At 44.7% G+C, this 23,476-nt stretch overlaps 1 protein-coding gene across 2 annotated transcripts; it reads left to right on the top strand.

Annotated features, from left to right (window-relative positions):
• Window positions 1-919: 919 nt before the first annotated feature.
• Window positions 920-22,558, top strand: SCARB2 (scavenger receptor class B member 2). 2 transcript variants are annotated; one of them, XM_065686833.1, is made up of 12 exons: window positions 920-1,140; window positions 8,454-8,611; window positions 12,327-12,474; window positions 13,692-13,880; window positions 14,493-14,584; window positions 15,069-15,188; window positions 16,082-16,260; window positions 16,714-16,832; window positions 17,743-17,816; window positions 19,229-19,280; window positions 19,826-19,984; window positions 20,125-20,248. In XM_065686833.1, the coding sequence occupies exons 1-12, from the start codon at window positions 1,024-1,026 to the stop codon at window positions 20,152-20,154; spliced, it is 1,437 nt and encodes a 478-aa protein (XP_065542905.1). In that variant the 5' UTR covers window positions 920-1,023; the 3' UTR covers window positions 20,155-20,248. The 2 variants fall into 2 exon arrangements, with proteins under 2 accessions (XP_065542905.1, XP_065542897.1); XM_065686825.1 differs by lacking the exon at window positions 20,125-20,248 and adding an exon at window positions 21,462-22,558 and having other exon boundaries at window positions 924-1,140.
• The last annotated feature ends 918 nt before the right edge of the window (window positions 22,559-23,476 follow it).

Genomic DNA, 23,476 nt, shown 5'->3' on the forward strand with positions numbered 1-23,476 from the left:
AGTATTTACGAAGCAAAATGCTTCAGTCCATCTTAGCAGGATATCCACTTGATGGTCTGCTTGCTCCCTTCTAGGGAAGGCATTATTAGGAACAGGCTGGGGATGGCAAACTGCCAGCCTCATGGTTTGGAAAAGCAAGAGAAGAGGGAACTGACTCAGGACTTAGGAAATGCTGGCAGCTTGATGATGGTTATGGGACAGGAGCCCTCTGTCTCAGAGGCTTCCCTTCCTGCTGTGCAGTATGAAGGCTGAGGTGAACTGAACTGTGTTGGTAGAAGCTGAACTGTTACCAAATTATGGAAGAGTCTGATCCCTGTGAAGCTGAAGTCATTCTAGAGACACTTCTTGTTCCCTACGAGTTTTTCCCTAATCTAATTCTTAAACCTAACACCCCATTTTAGGCTTTTCCCTAACCCAAATGCCCCATCCCTGGCAGTGTTCAAGGCCAGGTTGGATGGATCTTGGGGCCACCTGGTCTAGTGGAAGATGCCCATGGCAGGGGGTTGAAGTTGGATGCGCTTGAAGGTCCCTTCCAACCCAAACCATTTCATGATTCTACGATCTTGCTGAAGAATAGCTGTTCTTCTCCTTGTTTTCCAGAAAATCTTTAAAAGATGCATCGGGAGATGCACCCTAGCAGATCCATCCACAGCAGACAGCGAAATTTCAGCTGTGCCAGCGGGAGCTCGTCTTCCAAGCAGGAACAAACACGCATGATTTGGGAGCTATTTCCCCCTCTCCTGGTAAGCAGGGCACAGCGAGCAGCCTGGTGCCCCCAGCGCAGCCCGCCCAGACCCGGGTCACAAACCTCCCCGCAGCAGAGCTACTGCTGCTGCTCTGCCCCTCGCTCCCGACGGGCACCGGCACCTCCCGCCCTTGCGGGGCGGGTGGCACCGGCGGCTCCTCCCGGCCCGTCGGCGGTCGGGGCGGAGCGAGGCGGGCTCCCGCCCCTGCGCCCGGCCCGGGGCCTGGCGGCTGCGGCGGAGACGGTGGCGGTGCCTGTGTCTGTCCTCGGCTGCAGCCATGAAGTCGCTGTGCCTCGTCACCGTGGGGGTCCTGGCCATGACGCTGCTCATCGCCAGCATCTCCTTGCTGGTAGCACACGTCTTCCAGACTGTGGTGGACCTGCAGGTGAAGCAGGTGAGAGCACGGCCCGATTCCCACCCCAGTCTCTTCCGACTGGGTTATTCCCTCTCAAAATAATCCTGGAAGAGGATGGAGGGAGGGAAGAAGGGGCTGGCGGGTGGCGTGGTACAGCTCCCTCCTTGCACCAGCTGTGGCTGGGGGAGGGCAGGAGCATCCCTGGGCAGTGAGCCCTCTCCTGCCCTGCATCAGCCAGCTGGGCTGGGGCTCAGGATGGATCTGAGGCTGCACTGGGCCTGGGCTGCGTGAAAACTGAGTGAACGGGAGAAAAATCAGTTCCCCTGAAGCGATTTTATTGGCTGTGAAGAAGCAGCTGCAGTGAGAAGGCTTCTCCAGAGCAGTAGCACATGGAGTGAGCAGGGGACACCAAAAGCACACACCCCTTCCTTCCCCCCCCCCCCCCCCCCCCCCCCGTTTTAGCATCCCTGTCATAGATTTCTTGCAGCTTTCTTATAGTAGCTTGTTCTGCTGCTTCATTTGCTGCTGCCTCTGGAGCACAGCCAGGGGTGCTATGTGCTGAAACATGTGGTAGTAGCCCAGGCTAGGTGATGACAGTGAAGCATTTCACCCTGTTGTTACAGGGTGCTTGCAGGACATTTTGGGGACACCCAGCCTAGCCTGGTTATGAATGCAGAGCCCTTCAGTGTTTGTGGTCTGCCCAAGCTTTTGTTCTTCTCTCATACTGGCTCTTTGCATTCATCCAGTGATCTAGTGAGAAGAGTCAGCCATGTTAGTTAATGCCTTTTGGGGTACTGATAGGGAGCACTTCCTAACATAGGAGCTGTTTTGTCTTACCTTAAATCAGCTGGGTTTAGTAAGTGCATTTTCAGGTTGCCAGTCATGGTAGAGCAAGTTGATGAGTGTGCTTGTGAACTTTGGGGGATAGCAAAAAAAAAGAGGCTACCATAGGTTAAGCTGTCGTGCAGCCTGGCAGTGTGTCAGCTGCTTTTCAAGAGCTGCTCATACAGCTGTTCCTATAGTGTTTGTTCTCAGGCACATGTTTCTGCTTTGCTGGAATGTAGCAGGGGCAGTGGATGGTTTATCATAGAATCACAGATTGGTTTGGGTTGGAAGGAACCTTAAAGCTCACCCAGTTCCAATGCCCTGCCACTGGCAGGGACACCTTCCACTAGACCAGGTTGCCCCAAGCCCAATCCAACCTGGCCTTGAACACTGCCAGGGATGGGGCAGCCATGGCTTCTCTGGGCAACCTGTGCCAGGGCCTCACCACCCTTGTAGAAGAGGGTGGCGAGTTATCCTGACTTATTCTGAAGTCATCTGATCATCACCCTGTACCTTTTCTAGGGCAGTCTGAAAGCCAGGTATGGGGTGGTGTGCATGTTCATGTATGCAAAGTTTCATGCAAAGCAGTGCAGCTTTGCAAAGATGTACAGACTCATATCCCGTATCAGAGGTCTTTGGAAAGGACCCCGCCATCTTCTGCATCACAGTAGGACTCCTGGTTTCAAGTCTGTTTCATGCTCTTATCAAAGAGCAGTGGGGTATAAAAACATGGTTTGATGAGAGCGTGTAGAGCTGTCAGGAATTAGGCGTGATCCTCCTTATGCGTATTACCTCTTAGCCACATGCTCCTTACCCTTAATGGTTCATTATGTAAGAGTAAGTTGGTATTCACTCAGCAGAGCTTTCAGTAATGCAGGATAAAGTTTCCAGAGCTCAGTCTTTCCCTGCTTACCACTCTTCAGCTCATGCTGGTGTACATCTGGATTGTACAGAATCCAGTGTCCTGTACCCTGTGTCAGCCACTGCTTCCCTCTTGGACTTCTGTGGGAGCCACACACCCAAACTGCAGCATGCAGATCTCAGCCCCAAAGCAGCGTGCTCCCAGTTACTCTGCTGATTCAGCTGCTTTCCACATGGGCTTTATCTCACATGAACTTTTCCTCATTCATGTGTAGTCTAGAAAGCTGCTGTCTCTTGTGTAACCATGTGTGCAGCTTTGTGCAAATAGACAACTATTTGCCTTTGAAATGTGGCAAGACTTGGGCTTTTCCAGCTCTCTGCAGGGCAGAGCATGGGACATGACACATTATCTCTGTGCTCTGGCCCTTCCTAGCCTCAACCATTCTGTCACTGGAGGATGTGCAGCAAGGACAGGAGATTGTCCTTATGACAGGTAGTTCATAGAATCATCTAGGTTGGAAAAGACCTTTAAGGTCATCAAGTCCATCCATAAACCCATCATTGCCAAGTCCAGCACTATATCATGTCCCTAAATGCCACATCTATACATCTTCCAAATACCCCCAGGGATAGGGACTCCAACACTTCCCCAGGTAGCCTGTTCCAGTGTTTGACAACCCTTTTGGTGAAGAAACTTTTCCTAATATCCAGCCTAAACCTCCCCTGGCGCAGCTTGAGGCCGTTTCCTCTTGTCTTATCACTCGTAACCTGGGAGAAGACTGACTCACACCTCGCTCCATCCTCTTTTCAGGTAGTTGTAGAGAGCATTAGTATCTCCCCTGAGCCTCCTTTTCTCCAGACTGAACAACCCCAGTTTCCTCAGCTGCTCCTCACAGGACTTTGTTTTTAAACCCTCTCCAGATTCATTGCTCTTCTTTGGACATGCTCCAGCACCATGCTCCTTTGAGAGCTTCTCAGCAGTCCTGAAACAGAGCTGACTTGCAGTCGAGTTTTGGAGCAGCTGAAGCACGCCTGTGTCCAAACCCAGGACCTGTGAAAAACTGAGGATTGGTTAGCTTTCAGCGGGGGGTTTCTGTGGTGCATCCTTTCCAAACAAAGGCAGGGTGCCTTAGTACAGAGAGGGTGTGGGAAGAGTGGGGAATCCAGCCTGACGTCACACTTCCTTGAAAATCATCAGGGAGATGTGTCATGACAAGGACAGTGGGAGCACCTTTCACAGAAGGCATTCAGATATTGTCAACTTATCCTCTGTCTTGTTTGCCAGTCTTGCTGGCTTTTTGTGAACTAGGGTGCCATGCCACTCAGATGTTCAACTTATCAGTATCTGTTCATTGTCAGGGGCTGACACCTGAAAAACCAGCAAATAACAGGAAAAACCCTGTAATGAACAAGAGTAGCTGTCCACAGGAGAAAGTCCTTCCTAGCTCCTACCAGTGCTTGCCTTGTGCTCTCTGTTGGTTACATGATTGTATTGATGATGGTATTTTATTGCCATAAGCTTGCAGCTTATGAATATAAAGACCTTTGATTTGTACACCTAATTCCAAACCTGGGCAATCAGTCCTCTACCTCAGGTGAGGCCCTGGGACAGGTTGCCCAGAGCAGCTGTGGCTGCCCCATCCCTGGCAGCGTTCAAGGCCAGATTGGATGCGGCTTGGAGCAACCTGGTCTAGTGGAAGGTGTCCCTGCCCGTGGCAGGGGGTTGGAACTGGATGAGCTTTAAGCTCCCTTCCAACCCAAACCAGACTGTGATTCTATGATTCTTTATGCCATATACCTCACCCTGATTATTTTAGAAAACACTTAAGTCTTCTAAACCCTTGAAATGTCACTGGACATTGGCTGCCAGCCATCTCTGGAGCTGGAATTTCTGGAGCATTTAGGACCCAAAAGGACAGGGAAGATACCTCATCCCTTGATTTAGTTTCTGTATTTATCATTTTTTGCTGTTCTTGTCAATTTTGAAATACTAGAGCTCCTAGCACAGTTAAGTAGAGGCTTTTATGAAGGATCAGTTGAGATGCTCCTTTCTGTGTAAGTTCCAAAAATGTTCAGCACCATTTCCCACCCACCCATCACTAACAGTAACTTTGTGTAAGGGAAGCTTGCTTTTTATTTCCTTTGTGTGAAGCATGGTCAAGACAAGGAAAACACCAGCAAATAAGCTGCAAAATCAGGACTGGCATGATAAATAAAGTGAGTAGGAAGGATGCTTTGGCACACTTGAAGTGAGTGTGGACTCCACTTGGAAAGGAGAACCTCTGCTCTGCTTCTGAATGTAGACAGTAGATGATAATTGTCCACTGGTTTTAACCTGTGATCTTGCAGTAGGTACACCCTGTGTTGTATGTGTGCTTGTGTTGTATCTCTCTGAGGCCTCTACGCTACTCCCTGCTGGACTAGGGTCTGAGTTGAGGCTTCTGAATACTTTGTCTTTTTCTTGCTGTTGTGGTGTAAGCCCAGACAGCAACCCAGAACCACGCAGCCACTCGCTTACTCTGTCCCGCCTTCCTCCCCCTGCTCCCTGAGGAATGGGGAGGAGAATCGAAAGAATGCAACTCCCACAGGTTGACATAAGAACAGCCCAGTAACTAAGGTATAACGCAAATCACTACTGGTACCACCAATAATAATAATGATAAGGGCAAGTAACAAGGGAAGAGAATACAACTGCTCACCACCCGCCGACCAATACCCAGCCCAACCTGAGCAGCGATCTAGCCCTTCTGGGTAATTGCCCCCAGTTTATATACTGGGCATGACATGCTGTGGTATGGAATACCCCTTTGGTTAGTTTGGGTCAGGTGTCCTGTCTCTGCTTCCTCCCGGCTTCCCCTCCTCCCTGGCAGAGCATGAGACTCAGAAAGTCCTTGATCAGAGTAAACATTACTGATCAACAGCTAAAAACATCGGTGTTATCAGCGTTTTTCCCAGGCTGAAAGTCAAAAACACAGCACTGCACCGGCTAAGAAGGAGAAAAATGGCTGCTACTGCTGAACCCAGGACACTTGTGTATAAATGCATAAGGGGAGAAATCTGATTCTCTGGCCTTACAGTACAGCAGCAGTAACAACAGCAGAGCTGTGTCTTTTACATAGTTTGGATTAAAAAGCAGTGCTGTGTTCCAGTATCTTGCAGCCTGCCCACCCTAGTAGTGAACACAAGCTCTGATGAAAAAACCCACTGGTGTAACACCAGACCCTGCTCTGGTGTGGAGGAAAGGCAGCAGAACTAACCCTGGATGCCACCAGCTGAGGGACATGGACATATGTTTTGCTCAAAAATATGTGCTTATGTTTTTCTCTCAGCTCTAGGCTGTGTAATACCACGTGACAGAGCTACTGGGTAACATTTTGTGAAAAACTGAAGAAAAGAGCTTACCATATTTCATTATTTGAGCGTTTCACAGGGTCTGCCTGACTCCAGCTCAGAGGTTTGTGAATCTGGGTTTATAACTGGAACTGTCACTGTACAGAGCTATAAATAGACATGTCATTTCTGTGGGAGATCCAAATGGTGCCAGACAGATCCAGGAAACAAGTCACCAGATGACTTTGTTTCACTACCCCTTTGCTCCGTAGCCCATCTCCCAAGGGATCACTTGTGACTGCAAAATCTCAAAAGCGTGTGTTTAAACTGACCTGCCAGATAAAGGCTCTTACATTTCCTTCTTATTAATGCTTATTGCATGTAATCTGATGCATACATGTATATAGAGAGAGCATGATAGAACCCCACCTTACATTTAGCATTGATACATTGAGTTGAGGAGCTTCTTGTGTTCAGTCTAGCTCAGGAGAGGGGGGAAGGGGGCCATGGCCTCCCTGAACACTATAAAGGTGATCTCACCATCATAAGGGATCGATTTGAGCCTAAAACTGGAATGAATATGACCAGGGTGCACTCGTTTTTTAAACATTGCACATTAGTTGTTAGGGAACAGTTCAAATCCTTAGATATAGATGGTTAAGGTCAGGACAGGCAATAGTGACTCTGTTTATCAGTGTCAAGCTCGTGAACACTCGTGGTGTTTCATGCATGTGCTCTCACACATGAGCTTTGTACAACTTAGGAAGGGAGCAGACATCCGTAGTTCACTACGTCACCACTTTGGAAATAAATTGACTTTGGAATGTGGTTATTTGCATATGGAGAAAAGCTATCATGGTCATCTGGAGGTATCTTAAATACATTGCTATCTTGCTCCCAGCTGTTTAGGGTGGAACCATGGAAACACTACATCTGATCTGGGGAGGTTTCCTATTCCTGATCCTACAAACCAACTTTAGGAGAGCTCTGTCTGAATACAGAGATGAGCCTCCTTGTCACAGTCACAAGTACACAGGATCAAAAGCATTGGGCTATGTAGGAAATGGTATATATGAGGTGCTTGTAGTTCCAAAGAAATGCTGAAAGCTCCTGAGGCATGTCTAAAATAAGTTATTTTTCATGGTGTGCACAGAATATGTGGCTTGAAATTCCCCATGGGAAGCAGTCTGCAACTGGGAAGTACTACCAGCTGGGTTGGCTTTCACTGCCATTCAGTGATACTGCTGCCATTCCAAGCTCCTGCCAATAAATTTGTCTTTGAAACAGTCTTCTCTTTATCTAGTCCTCCAAAATGAAAAACTACATGGAGAGAAAATAGCTCCTTAAATGGGAAGCCCAGGAATGAGTCCTGAGGCAACTGTGGCTGATGAAGTGAGTGAAGGCCCCGTAAACAGTAACCAAAGAATGGCAGTTGTCCAGTCTGGCCTGCTTTTCAGCTTGCATTTACAGTATTTGACTTGTTTTCTCAAAAGAATAAAAAGAGCACGTGTTGACGAGACCCATTTAATTGCAAATTATACCCCCTTCCCTTCTGCCTACAGGTGATAAGGTTTTCAAAGATGTAGTTTTGTTTGTGCTTATTTCTGAAAATTCCACTCTGCAAGCCAGATTTCTGTACTACTACCACAGTGGCAGAACCAGTGTTGTAACTATATGAAAAGCCTTGATTTTGGTGGTGATACTTTTGTAGTTGGGGGTGAATTTTAACTAAAATGTAATGGTAATAAAACAAGGGGTTGAGACCTATATTATGTATTTCTGTTGCAGCTACCTAGAGGTTGTGGTTGTGACTTTCCTTATAATATGTTTATGCTGGTAGGTAAAGAAATTACTGATTCATTACTTAAGTGCTTCTCTCATAAAATAACCATTTATAGCTGGTCTTTTGTAGGTCCGTGTTTAATTGGTTACAAAATAGACTGAGAGTCCATGGGTCTGGAGTTGCATGTGCTCTCATTGCTGCAGGAAAGTAACTGTTTATGGTATCTTATACCAGGTTAGGGTTTTGCTGGCACAGGATCCCTGTGTAATAGCTGGTAAGTCTTCATTCTGAAAAATGTCAGGCAGAAGTGTTTGTGGAAAGAAGTAGAACAACAAAGCCGATAAAGGTATGCCTCTAGCCTGTGAGCCTGTAGCGTGTGTCTGATCTTGTTGATATTTAGTGAGATGCTTCAAAAACTTATTTATAAGCATTGTAGAATTGGAGTCTCAAATTCTATTGCCTGTGCTTATTCTAAGGGCATAGAATTCCTTCTTTCCAGAAATATCTTACAGCATCTGTCATTAACAGCTAATGTGTCTTCCTCTTGTTTTAGGGAACAGTATTGAAAAATGGCACGGAAACCTTTGAAGCCTGGGAGGATCCTCCTCCACCAGTCTACATGCAGTTCTACTTCTTTAATGTGACAAATCCTTTGGAAGTGCTTCAAGGCGATACTCCTCTTGTAGAGGAAATAGGGCCATACACCTACCGGTAGGATCATTATTTCACTGTTTTCACATCGCGCTAAACCTGTTGTCTGTGAGGAAGCAAGAAAGTGGGATCCAGAGTGCTTGGGATCCAGTTCTAGGAGGAAAACCTAGCTATTAATGTGTGATTACTCACATTCAAGGGAGCATCATCATACACCACCCAGACAGCACAACTAGACTGACATTTGGAGTACCTGAGATCAGTTTTGGATTAAGACAGAGAGTTTTGTCAGATGTTGGGCAAGATTTTGCTTGTGTGCTGCTGTTCGTCAGCTGCTGGACACAGAGGAAGTTGTTTTCATCCTAGTAGAGTGTCTTCTTTGAGGAAAGAACAGTTGTGTCAGGTTTGAGAGTCTGGGGAGAAGATGATTCATGTGTTCACTCAGCTGAAGTTGCACAATTTGCATTGGTAAAATGTGGCCAGAAAACCAGTTAGAGAGTGGTACTATAAGGATCTTAAGGATCTTCCTCAGCCAACCCCCACTGTAAAACCAACTTGGATTCAGACATATCTACCATTTGTACAGACTGATAGAATTACTACAGCTATGTGCAGTGTTGGAACTTTATCTGGCCTCTTGAACTTTCCTTCTGTGTGATACGGCTGCACAGAAAACAATCTGCTGCATGTAGAGGGATTTTAAAGTCACCTTACAAATGAGTTTTCCTTTAGAGATTCATTCTGCTCTGCATGCAGCAATGTAAACCAGGAGTAGTGCTGTGGCAGGTAGTATGGTCTTTGAAGTTACAGAGATACAAAAACCACACAGTCATTCAGTCTGGGCACCAGCTCAGTGCCAAAAGGAGATGTTTTTATCTAAGCTGCAAAAAGATCAGAATCTGGTTGTTAGTGTTTGAAAAAAATACTGTAGAATAAAAGGGTGAGCCTTTGTGGTAGCTTTGGCCTCTGCAGTATATCTTGCCTTTCTGCTTCTTTCCTCCCACACCTCAGCTTTGCTTCACCCTCTGCCATCAATCTTTTTCCCCATTTCCTCTCTATTTCAGTACTGTGTCTGTTTAGCCTTGGCAAACTACATGGCAAAATACCTCGTCTTAGATAAACTGGTAGGGCTGGAGAAAAGACATAATCTTTCAAGTTCCTAATCTTTTCTTCACATCTCTAGTATAATGCTGATAATTAGCCAGCCATGCATTCTCTCTGTCAGGAAGATAAATAGGGTCAGCTCTAGGTGTAGTACAGCTACATGAAACTGCATAGGCTCATGCTTTTCTGCAGCCTGGTACTCAATCCCCTTAGCTACCTTAATTTTTTCTCCTTTTCTTAGTTCTGGCTGTCTCCTGGGTGTTATGCATAGCCCCACTTGTGAAGCTGCACCTTATCCATGAGAGAGTGTGATGGGATGGACAGGGCTGGTGGTGTAGCTGGCTGGGTTGGTCTGTTCCCAAGGGGAGGCCCAGCTGGAGCTTCTGGTTTGTGGCTAGCTGGGAAAGCCTTCCTCTGCAACACCACAGGCTGGCTGTGAGCCAGTTGGGTGATGCAGACTCTCCCTAAATTGTTTGTTGCAGTGTGAGGGAGGGAGGCTGTGTGTTTCAGTTGCTTCTGGCTTGTTTGGTTAGCCTGATTTTGACATGTCCAAACAGGATTTGATTGTTCTGTGCTCAGTTTGATAGAAGGAAGAGGAAAGTTAGGAAACGGAGTGCTCTTTTCCAGCAGATTTGTTAATCGTTGCCTGGCTGTCACTGCCGGTACCAGACTGCAGCGGTGGGTGGAGGAAGAGAGGAGGCATGTGGGAGGAGAGGGAGAGAAATGTCACATGCTGGAGCCAGAGAATAAACACCAACTTTGTCTCACAGGCCCTGTGTAGCAAAGCCTTAAAAACCTCGTTTAGGTTTAGCATGTGGCATAACACCTAAAATGCCCTAAACGTGAAGTATGTGGTTCAGTGCTCTTATGAAACAGGGTACTGGGGAGAAAGGCTGGAAGTAAACTGGCTCAGACAAGCAGAGTTAAAAAATCTGAGTGACAGAGAGGAGGTGGGAAGGCTAAATAAATCTCTTCCTGCATATTCTTCCTGCGGTTCATAGTTTGGAACAACAGAGTTAGATTCTGTAACACAAAAAAAAAAAACACCCCAAAACCCCACAAAAATACCAATGTAGTGCTTGTATTTTAAAATCCTGGAAGTTAAATTTGCAGCATATAAAATAATTATAAAGTACAAGCTGCTTATCTGCCCAAGCCGAAAGAACACTTCAATATTGTCTGCTCTTGCACAAATACACAGCTTTTTGTCTTTAACATCTGAGATCCTCCTACTTGTATCTCTAATCAGAGAGTATTGTTTTTCTCTCCTACCCTTTTACACTTGGAGAGGCTTCTCAGGTTAACTCTGGCCTATTTTAGGGAAGGCACTTACAACTGTCCATTGCCATCCCCTCAGTTCAAGCCCTGGATATAAAGTAGGTTGCTGTACAAGAGGCTTGTGCCAAGTCAGGCTGGAAGTGTGGCCAGACCAAAATGTTCTTTGGTGGTAGAGATGCTGAAGAGTGGTAGATTTGCTGTTTGTGTAAGAAAGATGGAAAATGGTTGGAACAGTTTCCCAGGCCTTTCCAGTTGAAAGCCTGAACCAGATTAATACAGCTGCATTGATGGATCTAGTGCAGCCGGAATAGAATGTAATATCTGAAATGAATAAAAAACATCATAGGACAGGGTCTCACAGAATAATTCACTCTCACACCTTGGGGCTTAAAACCTACATCAGAAGCAAAGCAATGAAAAAGTCAAAAAACTCTTGAGTGAATGAAGACTTGGGAAATGCAAAGCATTTCACTTCATGTGTACACCAAAGGTTTCATGCCATGGGCAGACAACCTGCCATTCCCCTTTACTGAAGGGACACGTATAGCTCATTTTCAGCCCAAGCCAGCCAGTTGTGCAGAATTGTGTGCTTCTTCTTTGTAAGATGGTAGTGGCCATGGATTGAATTATGGTTATGACCTGTGTTTCAGGGTAATTAAGATGTGACTTCCTCATCATGCCAGCAGGCAGCATTTGATGTTTCTTGCCAACTGCACTTGTTTGTCAGTAATCCTGAGTTTTATGATGCTTGTCTGGGTGCATAGACAGTAACAGAAATAACCTCCCAGGTCATGAGTAGTTCAGGGCAAAAATTCATTTGAATTTCTGTTGTGTCAAGGATACCTGCCTGAAAATTAATGGAAAAGAGCTGAAATGAAGCTTGTTATATGCCCATGCTACATGTAAGCCCAGAAGTCCTAGTGCAAAGTACTTTAAAGCAAGCAGTAAGATGCTGGTAGGTTCTTAGATCAGGTTAGTGAGACTTACATGAAGCCTACATCTTGCTCTGCCTGAAAGTGGATTTTGCCTGAAGCAAAGTTTAGTTTTCAAATTCTACTTCAAGGGCAGTCCCATATCTAGTGCCTCTGAATCCTTCTGTACTGTTAAAATTGTTCTCTTTCCGTGGAGGTTTTTAAAGATGAGGCAAAATACAAGCTGAAATGAACATGTGGGGTGACATTTCTGAAATAGCCCTAAGAGGTCTGATTCAGCTTACACTGATACAAAGGGGAGTTCTGTTGCTGATAGCAGCAGAAGCAAAAATTAATCCACTCCTACTGAACTGTTCCCACCCTTTAAGTGCTTAAAGCAGTAGAACAGCCATAAGTTAACTGCAATTAATGTTATGCATACTTGTTTAACTTAATTAGAGAACAAACACTTTGTTTTTCAGAGAATACAGGCCAAGAGTGCACGTTCAGTTTTTGGACAATGGTACCAAAGTATCTGCTCTGAATCCCAAGACATATGTATTTGAACCTCAGAAGTCAGTTGGAGACCCTGAAGTGGACCTGATTAGAACAGTTAATGTTCCTGCAGTGGTGAGTTCTCTTTCATTTCTGCCTGGAAATCATCCTAACACACTTCATAACTCGCAGCTTGTTGCTTCATGCTATCTCTGTCTTTGTGGTAGATAAATGTGATTGAAGAACCAGAGAGGCAGCTTATATCTGGGGCAGACACTGCACTCAGTTTTGGGTTGGACTGTCGTGGCGTTTTTTTATTATATTGCTCCTTCACCATACACCTCTGTAGTGTTAGTGCCTCACCTTTGTGCTGAAAGCTGACACACACTGCAGGGCTGAGCAGAGATCAGGCTTGTTGGGATTCCAGGTGTTAGCAAAACCGTAGAATAAGGTGAAAGTAAGCAAAGAAAGTCTTATTTGGGTGATCAGAAGCAGACCATCATTTTGGGTCTCATACAGGAACAGTATGAGAACAAGCAGATCCAAAGCTGTCCTACCTTCCAAAGGAAATTAGGCTGTACTAAAATATTTGTTGGTTGTGCAACTAAGCCTTTACTCCCTGTACTAGTTTAATTGACTTAAATTACAGAATGCATTCATTTTTTCATTTCTTGTCTGACTTTATGAATGAATACATAAATGCACTATATAAAGGAGTAGATAGGACTCAGCTTACTACAAGTTACAAATAAGACAGTGAGTGTATTTACAGTTCCTCCCAGGATTTGAGTGGTGGTAAGGATTATCTCGTGTTCAGATTTTTTACTGTGATCCACTGTAGCAGGTAGTGTGAGGAGAACTGAAGTTTGGTTTGCCCAAGGCATATTCCCTTCTTTTGGTTTTGCTTTGTTAAAGACATTTTGTGAATCACTTGGCAACTAGAAAGGAAATAAATTTGGGTATTGTTTGCATTTTGGAGAAATTGCTGTCTTTTAAAAGCGTAAACTGTGACTTCCTAAGGGTGAAATTCAAAGCATGTCTTCAGCTGTAAAATACTTGTGAAATCCAGGCTGTTTAGAAAGCAGTTTTGCACATTTCACTTAAAATCTGTTCTTAAGGCTATGGCAGTTAATGACATGGAACTGAGCTGGTATTACAGTGCCAGGCTGAAGAGGAACCTGCAAGAGCACATCCCTATAGGAGAAAACCTGGAGAACCTGTTAGCCAGCACTTACTTGCCATGAGCAGAAATAATGGAGCCAAAAAGTTGAAATGTGCCTGTGTTTGTATGTGGATGGTATTACTTGTACAAGAAATCTGACCATTTCTCCCTTATTCTGATATCCTGGCAGACCGCAATGGAGTGGACCAGGTCAACCCCTCTTCAGTTTGCCACAGAGGTGCTGCTGCTTCTGTACCAAGAATCCCTGTTCACAGTTCACACTGTCCATGAATTACTGTGGGGCTACAAAGACAGGCTCTTGTCAACCATTCATCTTTTGCATCCTGAGATAGATCCAGTGTTTGGTTTCTTTTATAAGGTAACTGTCATGCAAGACTTTCTGATGCTTTACATGGGAACAATGTTGGGGTTTGTATAGTTTGGGCTGTCACAGCCAGCCAGTTGGCAAGGCTGGAGATGGGCTGCAGGGACAGCAAAAGGGTGTTCCCTCTTCAGTTTGGCTGGATCTAAGCACTGGCTATAGCACAGCTGTGGGTGTTTTATGTAACTTCTCTTTATCGGGTATGGATAAGCTTCCCAAGGACAAATCACTCCGCTATTGCCTGTGCTCTCTTGAATAACATGGGCTTTGCAGGGCCACTTGTGCAAACTACTAGAACATTTCCTGACCTTTTTCCTAAGGGGAAACAGCTAAGGGTTGTTTTTTTCAGTGGCAGATTTCAAAGGTAACATTAGATTAGCCTTTTATTCATTTCCTTTACTTGGGAGGGGTAAGAATCTAGCCCGATCCTTCCACCTCATTGATAATCAAGGTGGAATTTAATTAATTGCACTTACCTCACAGGGAGTCCATCACTTCTGAGGTGGATTTGAAGTGATGACAGCTTAAAATCCTGCCACCTCATTTCAGTTACAAGCTGGGTGTTTCAAAATGAGCAGAGTGATTAAAAACTCATGTATCTGTTTGCAGATGAACGGAACTGATGACGGAGAATATGTTTTCCTAAGTGGGGAAATCAACTACCTTAACTTCTCAAGGATTGTGGAATGGAAAGGAAAAGAGTAAGTTTTTCAGTGTGGTCTCTGTCAAAATCTGTCCCTTTTCATATTTTGGATGAAAATAAGCATTGTTCTCCAAAAAAGAGTTATTTTATAGCTCTTAGCAGCTTCAGGCTAGCCCCCCAGTATTTTGGTATGTGTCATATAACTCTGAAGGGAAGACATCCCAGCCTTTAGAAAGCAGACTGCTGGGACTACTCATCTCTGAACACCTGACTGCCCTTTGGCACAGGTGACCCTCTCTCCCTTCCCTCCTGTAGGACACCCATCCCAGCCACCTGTCAGGACAGTATTCCCACATCTACATAGCCAGTGTTTCCAGACACCACACTTTCTTACTGCTCTGTACCCAGAGCCAAGGCTGGGTATCCAGCACCTCTTCAGTGGGCAGCCTGTGTTACCAAGAAGCCAAAAGATGAACTTTCTAAAGCACAGCCACTGCTCAAATATATTCTAAACCTTACTATCTTTTTTTGGCTTTCTTCAGGTCATTGAGCTGGTGGACAACAGAGACATGTAACATGATCAATGGGACAGATGGGACATCCTTTCACCCGCTGATTAGCAAAGATGAGAACATTTATATATTTTCATCTGATTTCTGCAGGTAATGAGAAGAAAATGTTACTCAGGCTTTAAAGCAGAGCATTTACATCCGTTCCTCTTGGCATTTCATGTTAGGCTGGTGCTTTTCCTCCTGTGATTTTATTTAACACTATGAGTGTTCTGCACTCATTCATGGTATGAAGGATGAGAGACTTACACTAAAGAAACGCCAGTCTGCATCAAGTGAAGGAAGTGCTACTTCAACATGAAATGAAATCTGGAAGATGACTGGAAAGACAGACCGGATTGCCTTGTGACACTAGTCATGAGAGGAAAGGAAGGATTTACATCAACTTTGCCCAAAGCTTCTTTCCTCCAAAGTCTTCCTTTGTGCCCTGCTTTTTTAGAGAACCTGGATTGTCCTCTTTAGACATTCATGACTTGACATAATGCTGTTTGAAATGCAATAAGATGCAGAAAATCTTGGTGTTTCCTTCCATATGTTCCACCTCGTCTCCTCCCTTGTCCCTTTCCCTGTCTGTGAACACCCAAACTGAGCTGAAATTCCCTATTTAAATCAATACAAATGTATGTTATGCTGAATTCAGGACTTGCCAACTTGTTCTGTATTCCTTTCCTTGTCCTTCTCGGTAATACATACAATTGCTGTCTCACACAAGAGGCAATAGCAACATGGGGACTACAGTAAGACCCTGAGATGCTGGAAGCAGGCATTAGTGTCCCTGCAGCAGCACAGATGGCACAGGATTATCTATTCTGTGCCGCAGCAGAGTGATGGAATGCGCATTTGCTGATCAGAAGCCTAATAAATTTAATACTTAAGATCTTTGGAATGGTCTTAAATGAAGGCTGTAGATTACTGCAGACTGAAGTAGATACATAGACAAGTGCTCAAAACTTAATAAATTGGGGTCTGGCTTTTCCTCCTTGCAGATCTTTGTACCTGGTGTACGACAGCTCGGGAACTGTTGCAGGCATCCCAACCTACCGCTTTGTGCCCTCTGCTATGGTATTTGCTAACACGACGGTTAACCCAGGCAATGCTGGATTCTGCGTGCCACCAGGAAACTGTCCTGGCACTGGTGTTCTCAACGTCAGTGTCTGTAAGCAAGGTATGTTACCAGGGTGTGGAAGCAGAGTGGAAGAATGTCAGTGGGGAGCATGCTTCTTTCTGCCTGAAATATAGGAAGACACTTAGGTGAGGCCTGTAGAGTTACAATTGTGCTCAGTGAGATCTGCCACGAGCAAGTGATCATTTGGTTGTAAAATGCAGCAGCAATCTGAGGGGATGTTCTTGTCAGATCCTGTCTGCTCCAGCAATGATTTAAATCAAGGAATCAGAAGGAAGTTACCAGACATGAGACATGAAGCTGTGCTGATTCTGCACAAGGGAAGAACTGGCTTGTTCTAAAGACAGGGATTCAAGAGTGTTGATTCTTTAGCTCCAGAATGGACTTTTCCTTTCAGTGTAAATAGCACAGTGATGAGTTTTGAGGTTCTAACAAACTTTCTTGAATCCTGCTCGTCTTGTTTAGGTGGTGACTTTTTATGTTTTCACATTCTAGGAGCTCCAATATTTCTATCAGCTCCACATTTCTACCAAGCAGATCAAAAGTTTGTAGAAGACATAGAGGGCATGCACCCAAAAAAAGAGTACCACGAGACATTTCTGGACATCAATCCTGTAAGTGCAGCCTTTTTAAAAGGGCTATATAGGGAATCCAAGTGCATGGGTTTAGGTCACCTTCTTGGGTGGTGTCTATCGACATTGTTACATTGACCTCAAGGAAGGTGTACTAGTTTATGTGGAACTGGTCTACTTGGATTTGCTTGTATAGAGCAAACTTTGCTGGATAGCAAGAATTAAAATACATTTCCCTTTGTGTTGTGCAATTAGAGATGCCACCAGACTGGTAATGATGAGATGAAGGGGTTAAAATATTTCTTAGAAACAGGTGAGGCTACTTTTCTGGTTCACCCTGTCATCCCAAATATCTGAGTATTATCTTGACTGTGTTTTGCTCAAGCTGAAAAAATTGGGTATGTGGACCAAGAGAGGAAATCAATATTCCATGGATGTTGGACTCAATTTAGATAGCATGGAGTCATGAGAGAAGAGATACAGAAGCGTAGTGATTACATCTTTTATGGGTGTTTAAAGAGTTGTTGGCATTTTCAGCATGAAATTGCAGAAATAAAAGGAGCTTGGAAGTGATGGTCTGTGGTTTTTTTACACTTGTGGTTTAGCCCCAGCCCAAGCAGGATGGGGGAGAGAATCAGGAGGACAAAGCAGGAGGAACTTAAGGAACTATGAGAAAATGATTGGACTACTAGTGCGGCTGCTGCTTGGTATCTGGTTTGGTGCCAGGTTCTTCCCGTGACCCTGCTCCCGCTTACCCATTTTTTTGATAACTGCCACAAAATGGTACCTTCCCCCTCCCACCCACTCTCCAGAGTAAATTTTGCTGCTTGAATGAAGAAAATATTCCTGTGCATCCCACTGCAGCCCTTACTGTGTTGTGTTTTATGCTCATTATCCCTGTGGCCATACACTTTTATTAGTTTTTGATACTCTGATTTGTTTTATTCCCCAGTTGACAGGGCTCGTCCTGAAAGCAGCCAAGAGGATGCAGATCAATGTTCACATCAGAAAATTACCTGAATTTTTGTAAGTGTTCTCTGCTGCTAGCTGGATATATCGCATCTGATTTGATACACAAAATTAATTTGTCTGCAGTGTTCAAATAGAATATTGGTTGGAGACAGCAAGTGGTAGAGAGAGAAATCCAGTCAAATCTCAGTTGTAAGTGGCAGTATCCTCTCTTCTCAAAGACCAAGTAGATTTTGCAGTTCCATCTGCAGAGTAAAAGCAGTATTCAAGAAAAGCAAGATGCTATGGACAAGTTCCAGGTGGTGCTTGTGGTGCATCAGTCATATATCACACTGGCTTGTTTGCTCACAGAGAGCGTCTGCCACCATGGAGTGCAGCGAGGACATGACATTCTACCCTTCACAGCTTGCGGGAGATAAATACTGCAGTTACCATTGTTTCTCAGCAGTGGTCACATGAAAACCAAGTGGAAAGGCATGAGGCTTGCCCCTGCCTTTCCCCAACAAGCACAAAACACAGACCAAGTGCTATGTCTCAACAGCAGGCAAGAGAGGGCTAGTTTGATCAGGTAGAGGGATCTTGCTTGTGACTGCATTGATATGGTAAAGAGAAATCTTTGTACTCAAATTTTGGCAGTCAGTACAATCCTACAAACAGGAACAGGGTACAATCCCAAGTTATGTGTGGGTAAAATACCCCATGTCTTTTTTGTTGCAGGTAGATTCTGACTGGTTTTCTGGGTGTTCCTGTTTGAGTGGCATATCCCCAAATTGCAGCTCAGTTGTACAGAAATACTGTTCCCTGCATCTTGTGTCTTTCTGACATACTGATTTACTTACCACTGAGGCTGTGTGGTAGCTATTCTTTCTACTAATCCTCTGAACTCCTGTTTATTGGCATAGCTTTGCTACATACTGTATAAAACAGAAGTATCTTACCTGCCTGATACTCCTGGAAGAGTCAATGATGTTTCTTCAGACCAGCCCCACCTTATTTTCTAGTGTCTAGAAACTGTTACATTAACACAACTGATGCATAAGCTGTTATTTTCTGTGTGCCAAATGTTGGGGGGGATGGAGGATTGCTGCTGTGAGCATGTTCCTTGGAGAATAGTTTCTGTGTTTTGCAAATATAAATAACCTTCAACATCAGCTTAGCTTAGCATTCTTGCTGACCAGCACAAATCTGCCATTCAGTTGGTGATTAATAGGCCTCTTATGGATCCTTCCCTTTTCCTCCCAACCAAGCCCCTTGCTTGCCATTGCTCCCAAAACAGAACTCTCTATCCATCTTGGAGACTGAGATTGTTCTACTCCAGGAGGGAGGTGAAAATCAGCCACAAGGAACAGCCCAGAGTTTTTTTAGGGACAGTTTCCTCCTTCGTTGTTCGATTATAATCTGTCTTCAGAACCCCCAAGTTGAAAAGTTGTGAAACAGTATTTTTTTATTGTTGCTTTTTTCTCACACAGTGAAACAGGCAACATCCGAACACTGATTTTCCCAGTGATGTATATAAATGAGGTAAGTATTGTTGTTGTTTCATTGCAGCATTGTGCTGTGTTTATGCTGGCAAAAACACTGGTTTTGAGCTAACCAGAAAAGAAAATGGTGTCGATCACTTTTACACAGTGATAGGTAGGAAGCTGTTGCTGTTTCTTAACTAATATCCTCTGCTGCTTGTTGACCATAGCATCAAGTTCAGCCCTGCAAAACACTCTCAGACAGTCTTTTTAATTTCAAAGGTCTTTGAAAGGGTCAAAGGCCCCTGAGGAAAAGGGATGTTCAGATGAGGAGGTTGGAGTTCACAAGACACATCCTTTTTTGTGTCATCTGTTTTAAATACTCCTGTGCTTTAGCTGGATCACTGAATTAACTGGATTCAAGGAGGACTCTAGGGGACCAGTTTCAATGATGTACACCATTATTGCAGGACTGTATTGTTCCATGCCTAAACTGAGAGTTAAAAATCGACTTTCTTTTGAAATACAGACTAGGTAAAGCAGTCTCATACAAAGGAAGAACAGAAATCGATCTTTTTTTTACCTCCTCACATCTCTCTCTTCCAGAGTGTTCTGATTGATGAAGCATCTGCTAGCAAACTCAAGCACGTCCTGCTGGAAGCTAGTGTTGTAATTGGAATCCCATTCGTAATCATGGCTCTAGGAATTGTTTTTGGGATTGTTTTTATCGTGCTGGCATGCAGGTCCCGAGGAATAAGTGAAGAGGTAAGCAGCATTTGAATTTGGCCTTGCTTACTGTATATCTGCCTGAATTTGATTTTCTTTCTGTTGCTTTTTACCTGCTCAGTGTCTTTGTGCACACAAACTTTTTTATATGTTGTTTTTGTTTAACGTGACTTTTCTAGGGAAGGGAAGTTCTAATAGACTCAGAATAAATCGCCAAAGCAAAGGAATGGAGCTAATATGAGGAATGTGGTAAGGCAGGTCATGTGTCCTGTGCCCAATTCCCTTTCCAACAGCAGTGAAAGAATCAGCCTGTCTAGAGGACCCTGGTGGATAAGATGCAAGAAGTCCACTGTATTGAAGAACACTGTCAGAACACAATCTGACAATGTTCTCAGAAACAGTTTTCAGAATCATAATGCAAATCTATGACCAAGGAATGGGTGAATTTTACAGACAGCAGCATGCAGAAGGTTTTCTCCAGACAGTACTGATTTCTAGGTCTATTTATGAAAAGTCCTGTCATAAAGTGATGTGCTGGCATTAAGGTTCTTAGTCATGCTGAAAGCTGATGCCAAAATTTTACCCTTATAGGCAAGGCAGTCAGGTTCAGACAAGACAAACTACAGATCCTCTGGTTAGAGAAATAGACTGGGTACTCTAGTAGGCTGTTTTTTCCTCGTAGTTGCTGTTGTCTTATCGTGATCGTGCTTGTATGGTATTTCCTAAATACTACTTTTTAACAGTGTGAGAAAGCACCCTCACACCTACCTCCAGAGCACCCAGCCACCCTGTTCATGTGCTTTGTCTTAGTCCAGTGGGACTTGGGAGCGTGATGGTAGTGGCAGCAGTGGTGGCACTTTGGCAGCAAGGTCTCCAGCCTCCTAGCCTCAAGTGGTGGCTTTGAGAAGCTGATCTTTGGCTCTCTTGGCTTCATTCTTGATTCTCTCATGAACTAAAAGTGGTTCTTCAGGTTCCTTTACAAGAGAGACTTTTGCCATTGAGCTTTTTAGCTTGCCTGTTACTGGCTGGCTCAACTAGAGAGTCAAAACTGTCCCATTGCCTGAGGCCCCTGTCCCAGGCATTCCTGACCAACCCTACAGGTATAGCTTCACATCATCTCTCTTGGATGTTCCTGAACATTGTACAAGGATTAAAATGAGAATGGAACACCTAAATTCCATGTTTTCTCTACAGTGCCTTTGTTGCTTTTCTTGCAAACAGAAGTAATTCCGCTAGTTAATGCTCTCCTTGTGATCCCCTCCATGCATGGCAGTTATGGCCATCTGTCATCTGTAAGGTGCTGCTGTGAGCCTGAGGTCCCTGCCCAAGCTGCCACCCACCCTCTGGTACTTTTACAGTGCACCACTGGTTCTCTTACAGGAAATTGTACTTAGGAGTAGGAGCCAAGAGCTTTTTCCTTTCTTGTTTGGAATCTCAGCCATGCAGTTTCCCCATCATGGAAGCCCTCTGATGTGTCACATCTAACTTGCTGTGTTGTGATTTTTTTTCCTTTCAGAGTACTGAAGATGAAAGGTCACCGCTCATCAGGACATCTTAGTAGGTTTCCTTTAACACATGAGCTTGGAGAATAAACTATTAGAGCTGACCTAATACCAACTACCACTACCCAGCATTCTCTACTGCAGAGAAACAGTTGTGTCAGGTGTAACTTTTTGTGGTATAGAGATGGAAGAGAAGCTGCACTGTCTTGAAGGGAGGAGACTTTTCTTACCAGCTAAGTTACAATTACATTTTAAAACTGCTTGAGATCCTGCTTTTTCCAACCCCGCACTCTCTTTATACCTGCACTGACAACCATAGATGATCATAACCACTGTATCGTTGAAAATAAAATGGTCTGAATCAATACAGAAACAAGACAAGGGACATTTGCACATGGCCTTGGGAGTGTGGGCGGCAAAGGACCTTCTCGGAACACACCAAGCTCCTGTGTGCCCTGGAACAACGGACAATTGGGCTGTAGGCCTAGGCTTGTCTTTTCTGTCAAGTGTTGTGCACTACTTACTACCAGTATGCACTGACTGTGTGTTACTCATGTCTTCAGTCCTTTCACAAATGTATTTGTACAACTAATCCAAAACACTGAGTGAAACGTTGTTCACCACCTCCAGTTCCCAGGTAAAAGGAGGCTGATGATTTGAGATGTGATGCTGTATAGACCTCTTCACTATTGTAACTCAGAACAGGACCCCACTGCATATTACGATGCGTTTCTCCTTAAGGTCTGGGTTTTTTTCAAACCACACCACAGCGCAACATTGTTCTTGATGGTGGAGAGTTCAGAAATTGTGTTCTTGTTCCACTGGTATTGGTGTCATGCTTGTCAGCTGGTTTAATGTGAATGCAGACTTGGCAGTTGACTGTTGAGGATAAAAGCACATCTCCATGTTAAGGTAGGCGTAGGGCTTTGAGAAGTCATAACACTTATTTTACTTGTCAAGCGGAAACTTGTTTTAAAAATCACAAAGGTATTTTTCCCCTGATTAAAAGAATATTCTTGTGGAGGAGTATTTCCATTAGACCTAGAGAGTGAAATGTATTTTAAAAATGTATTATTGTCTTCTAAATAGAGGCATTGGGTTTTGCATTGTCTTGGTTTTGTGTTTTTTTCCCGAGATGGTGATGTGTTCATCTGGAGCCAGTCCCACCCAGGAAGTTTGAGTTACTGTAATTATTTATCATTTGTATTAGCTAAAAGCACCAGGCACAGTGTGGGCTCCTTGCAGTACTGCAGTTGCAACTTTGCCTCTTCAGAGTGTTTGCCACGGCAGAGGCCAGAGTTGGTATCTTGAACCTCAGCCAAGGGCTCCGGTCAGACACTTGCCTGCCTCTTGCTCTGGGGAACAAACAGCTTCTCACAACTTCTTGCAGTGATCTTGTCAAGGGAGTTGTGCTGGAGATTCAGCAGGCTGAAACTGTCACTTCACACACCCCCAAAGTGTTGCTGTCTGAGTGGTAAAACAACACTGGGAAACTCTGCTTTTACCCACATACTGCTCTTGCATGGTCTGGATGCCAGATGTGTTGGTGGGAGTTACAACTACCCCTTTTGTGCTATTCACAGAATCATAGAATGGTTTGGGTTGGAAGGGAGCTTAAAGCTCATCCAGTTTCAACCCCCTGCCACAGGCAGGACACCTTCCATGAGAGCAGGTTGCTCCAAGCCCCATCTAACCTGGCCTTGAACACTGCCAGGGATGGGGCCGCCACAGCTTCTCTGGGCAGCCTGTGCCAGGGCCTCACCACCCTCACAGGGAAGAGCTTCCTAATGCCTAATTTAAATCTCCCCTCTGTCAGGTTAAAGCCATTCTCCCTTGTCCTGTCCCTACAGGCCCTTGTCAAAAGCCGCTCTCCAGGTTTCCTGTCAGCCCCTTTAGGCCCTGGAAGCTCCTCTAAGGTGACCCCGGAGCCTTTTTCAGGCTGAACAGCCCCAACTTGCTGCAAGGAACATGTCCTGGGCGGAAATCTGGTGGAGGGCGCAGCCGCGCCCGAGTCATCAATCCCTGCCGG

Source organism: Lathamus discolor, chromosome 1 (assembly GCF_037157495.1).
Source record: "Lathamus discolor isolate bLatDis1 chromosome 1, bLatDis1.hap1, whole genome shotgun sequence".
Taxonomy (NCBI): Eukaryota; Metazoa; Chordata; class Aves; order Psittaciformes; family Psittacidae; genus Lathamus; species Lathamus discolor.

What these genes read in the sequence shown, in the direction of transcription:
- SCARB2 (XM_065686825.1), top strand. Translation starts at nt 1,024, where the DNA reads ATGAAGTCGCTGTGCCTCGTCACCGTGGGGGTCCTGGCCATGACGCTG. An exon ending in ATAGGGCCATACACCTACCG is followed by an intron (nt 8,612 to 12,326) that starts GTAGGATCATTA and finishes TTTGTTTTTCAG; the next exon opens with AGAATACAGGCCAAGAGTGC. An exon ending in CGTCAGTGTCTGTAAGCAAG is followed by an intron (nt 16,261 to 16,713) that starts GTATGTTACCAG and finishes TTCACATTCTAG; the next exon opens with GAGCTCCAATATTTCTATCA.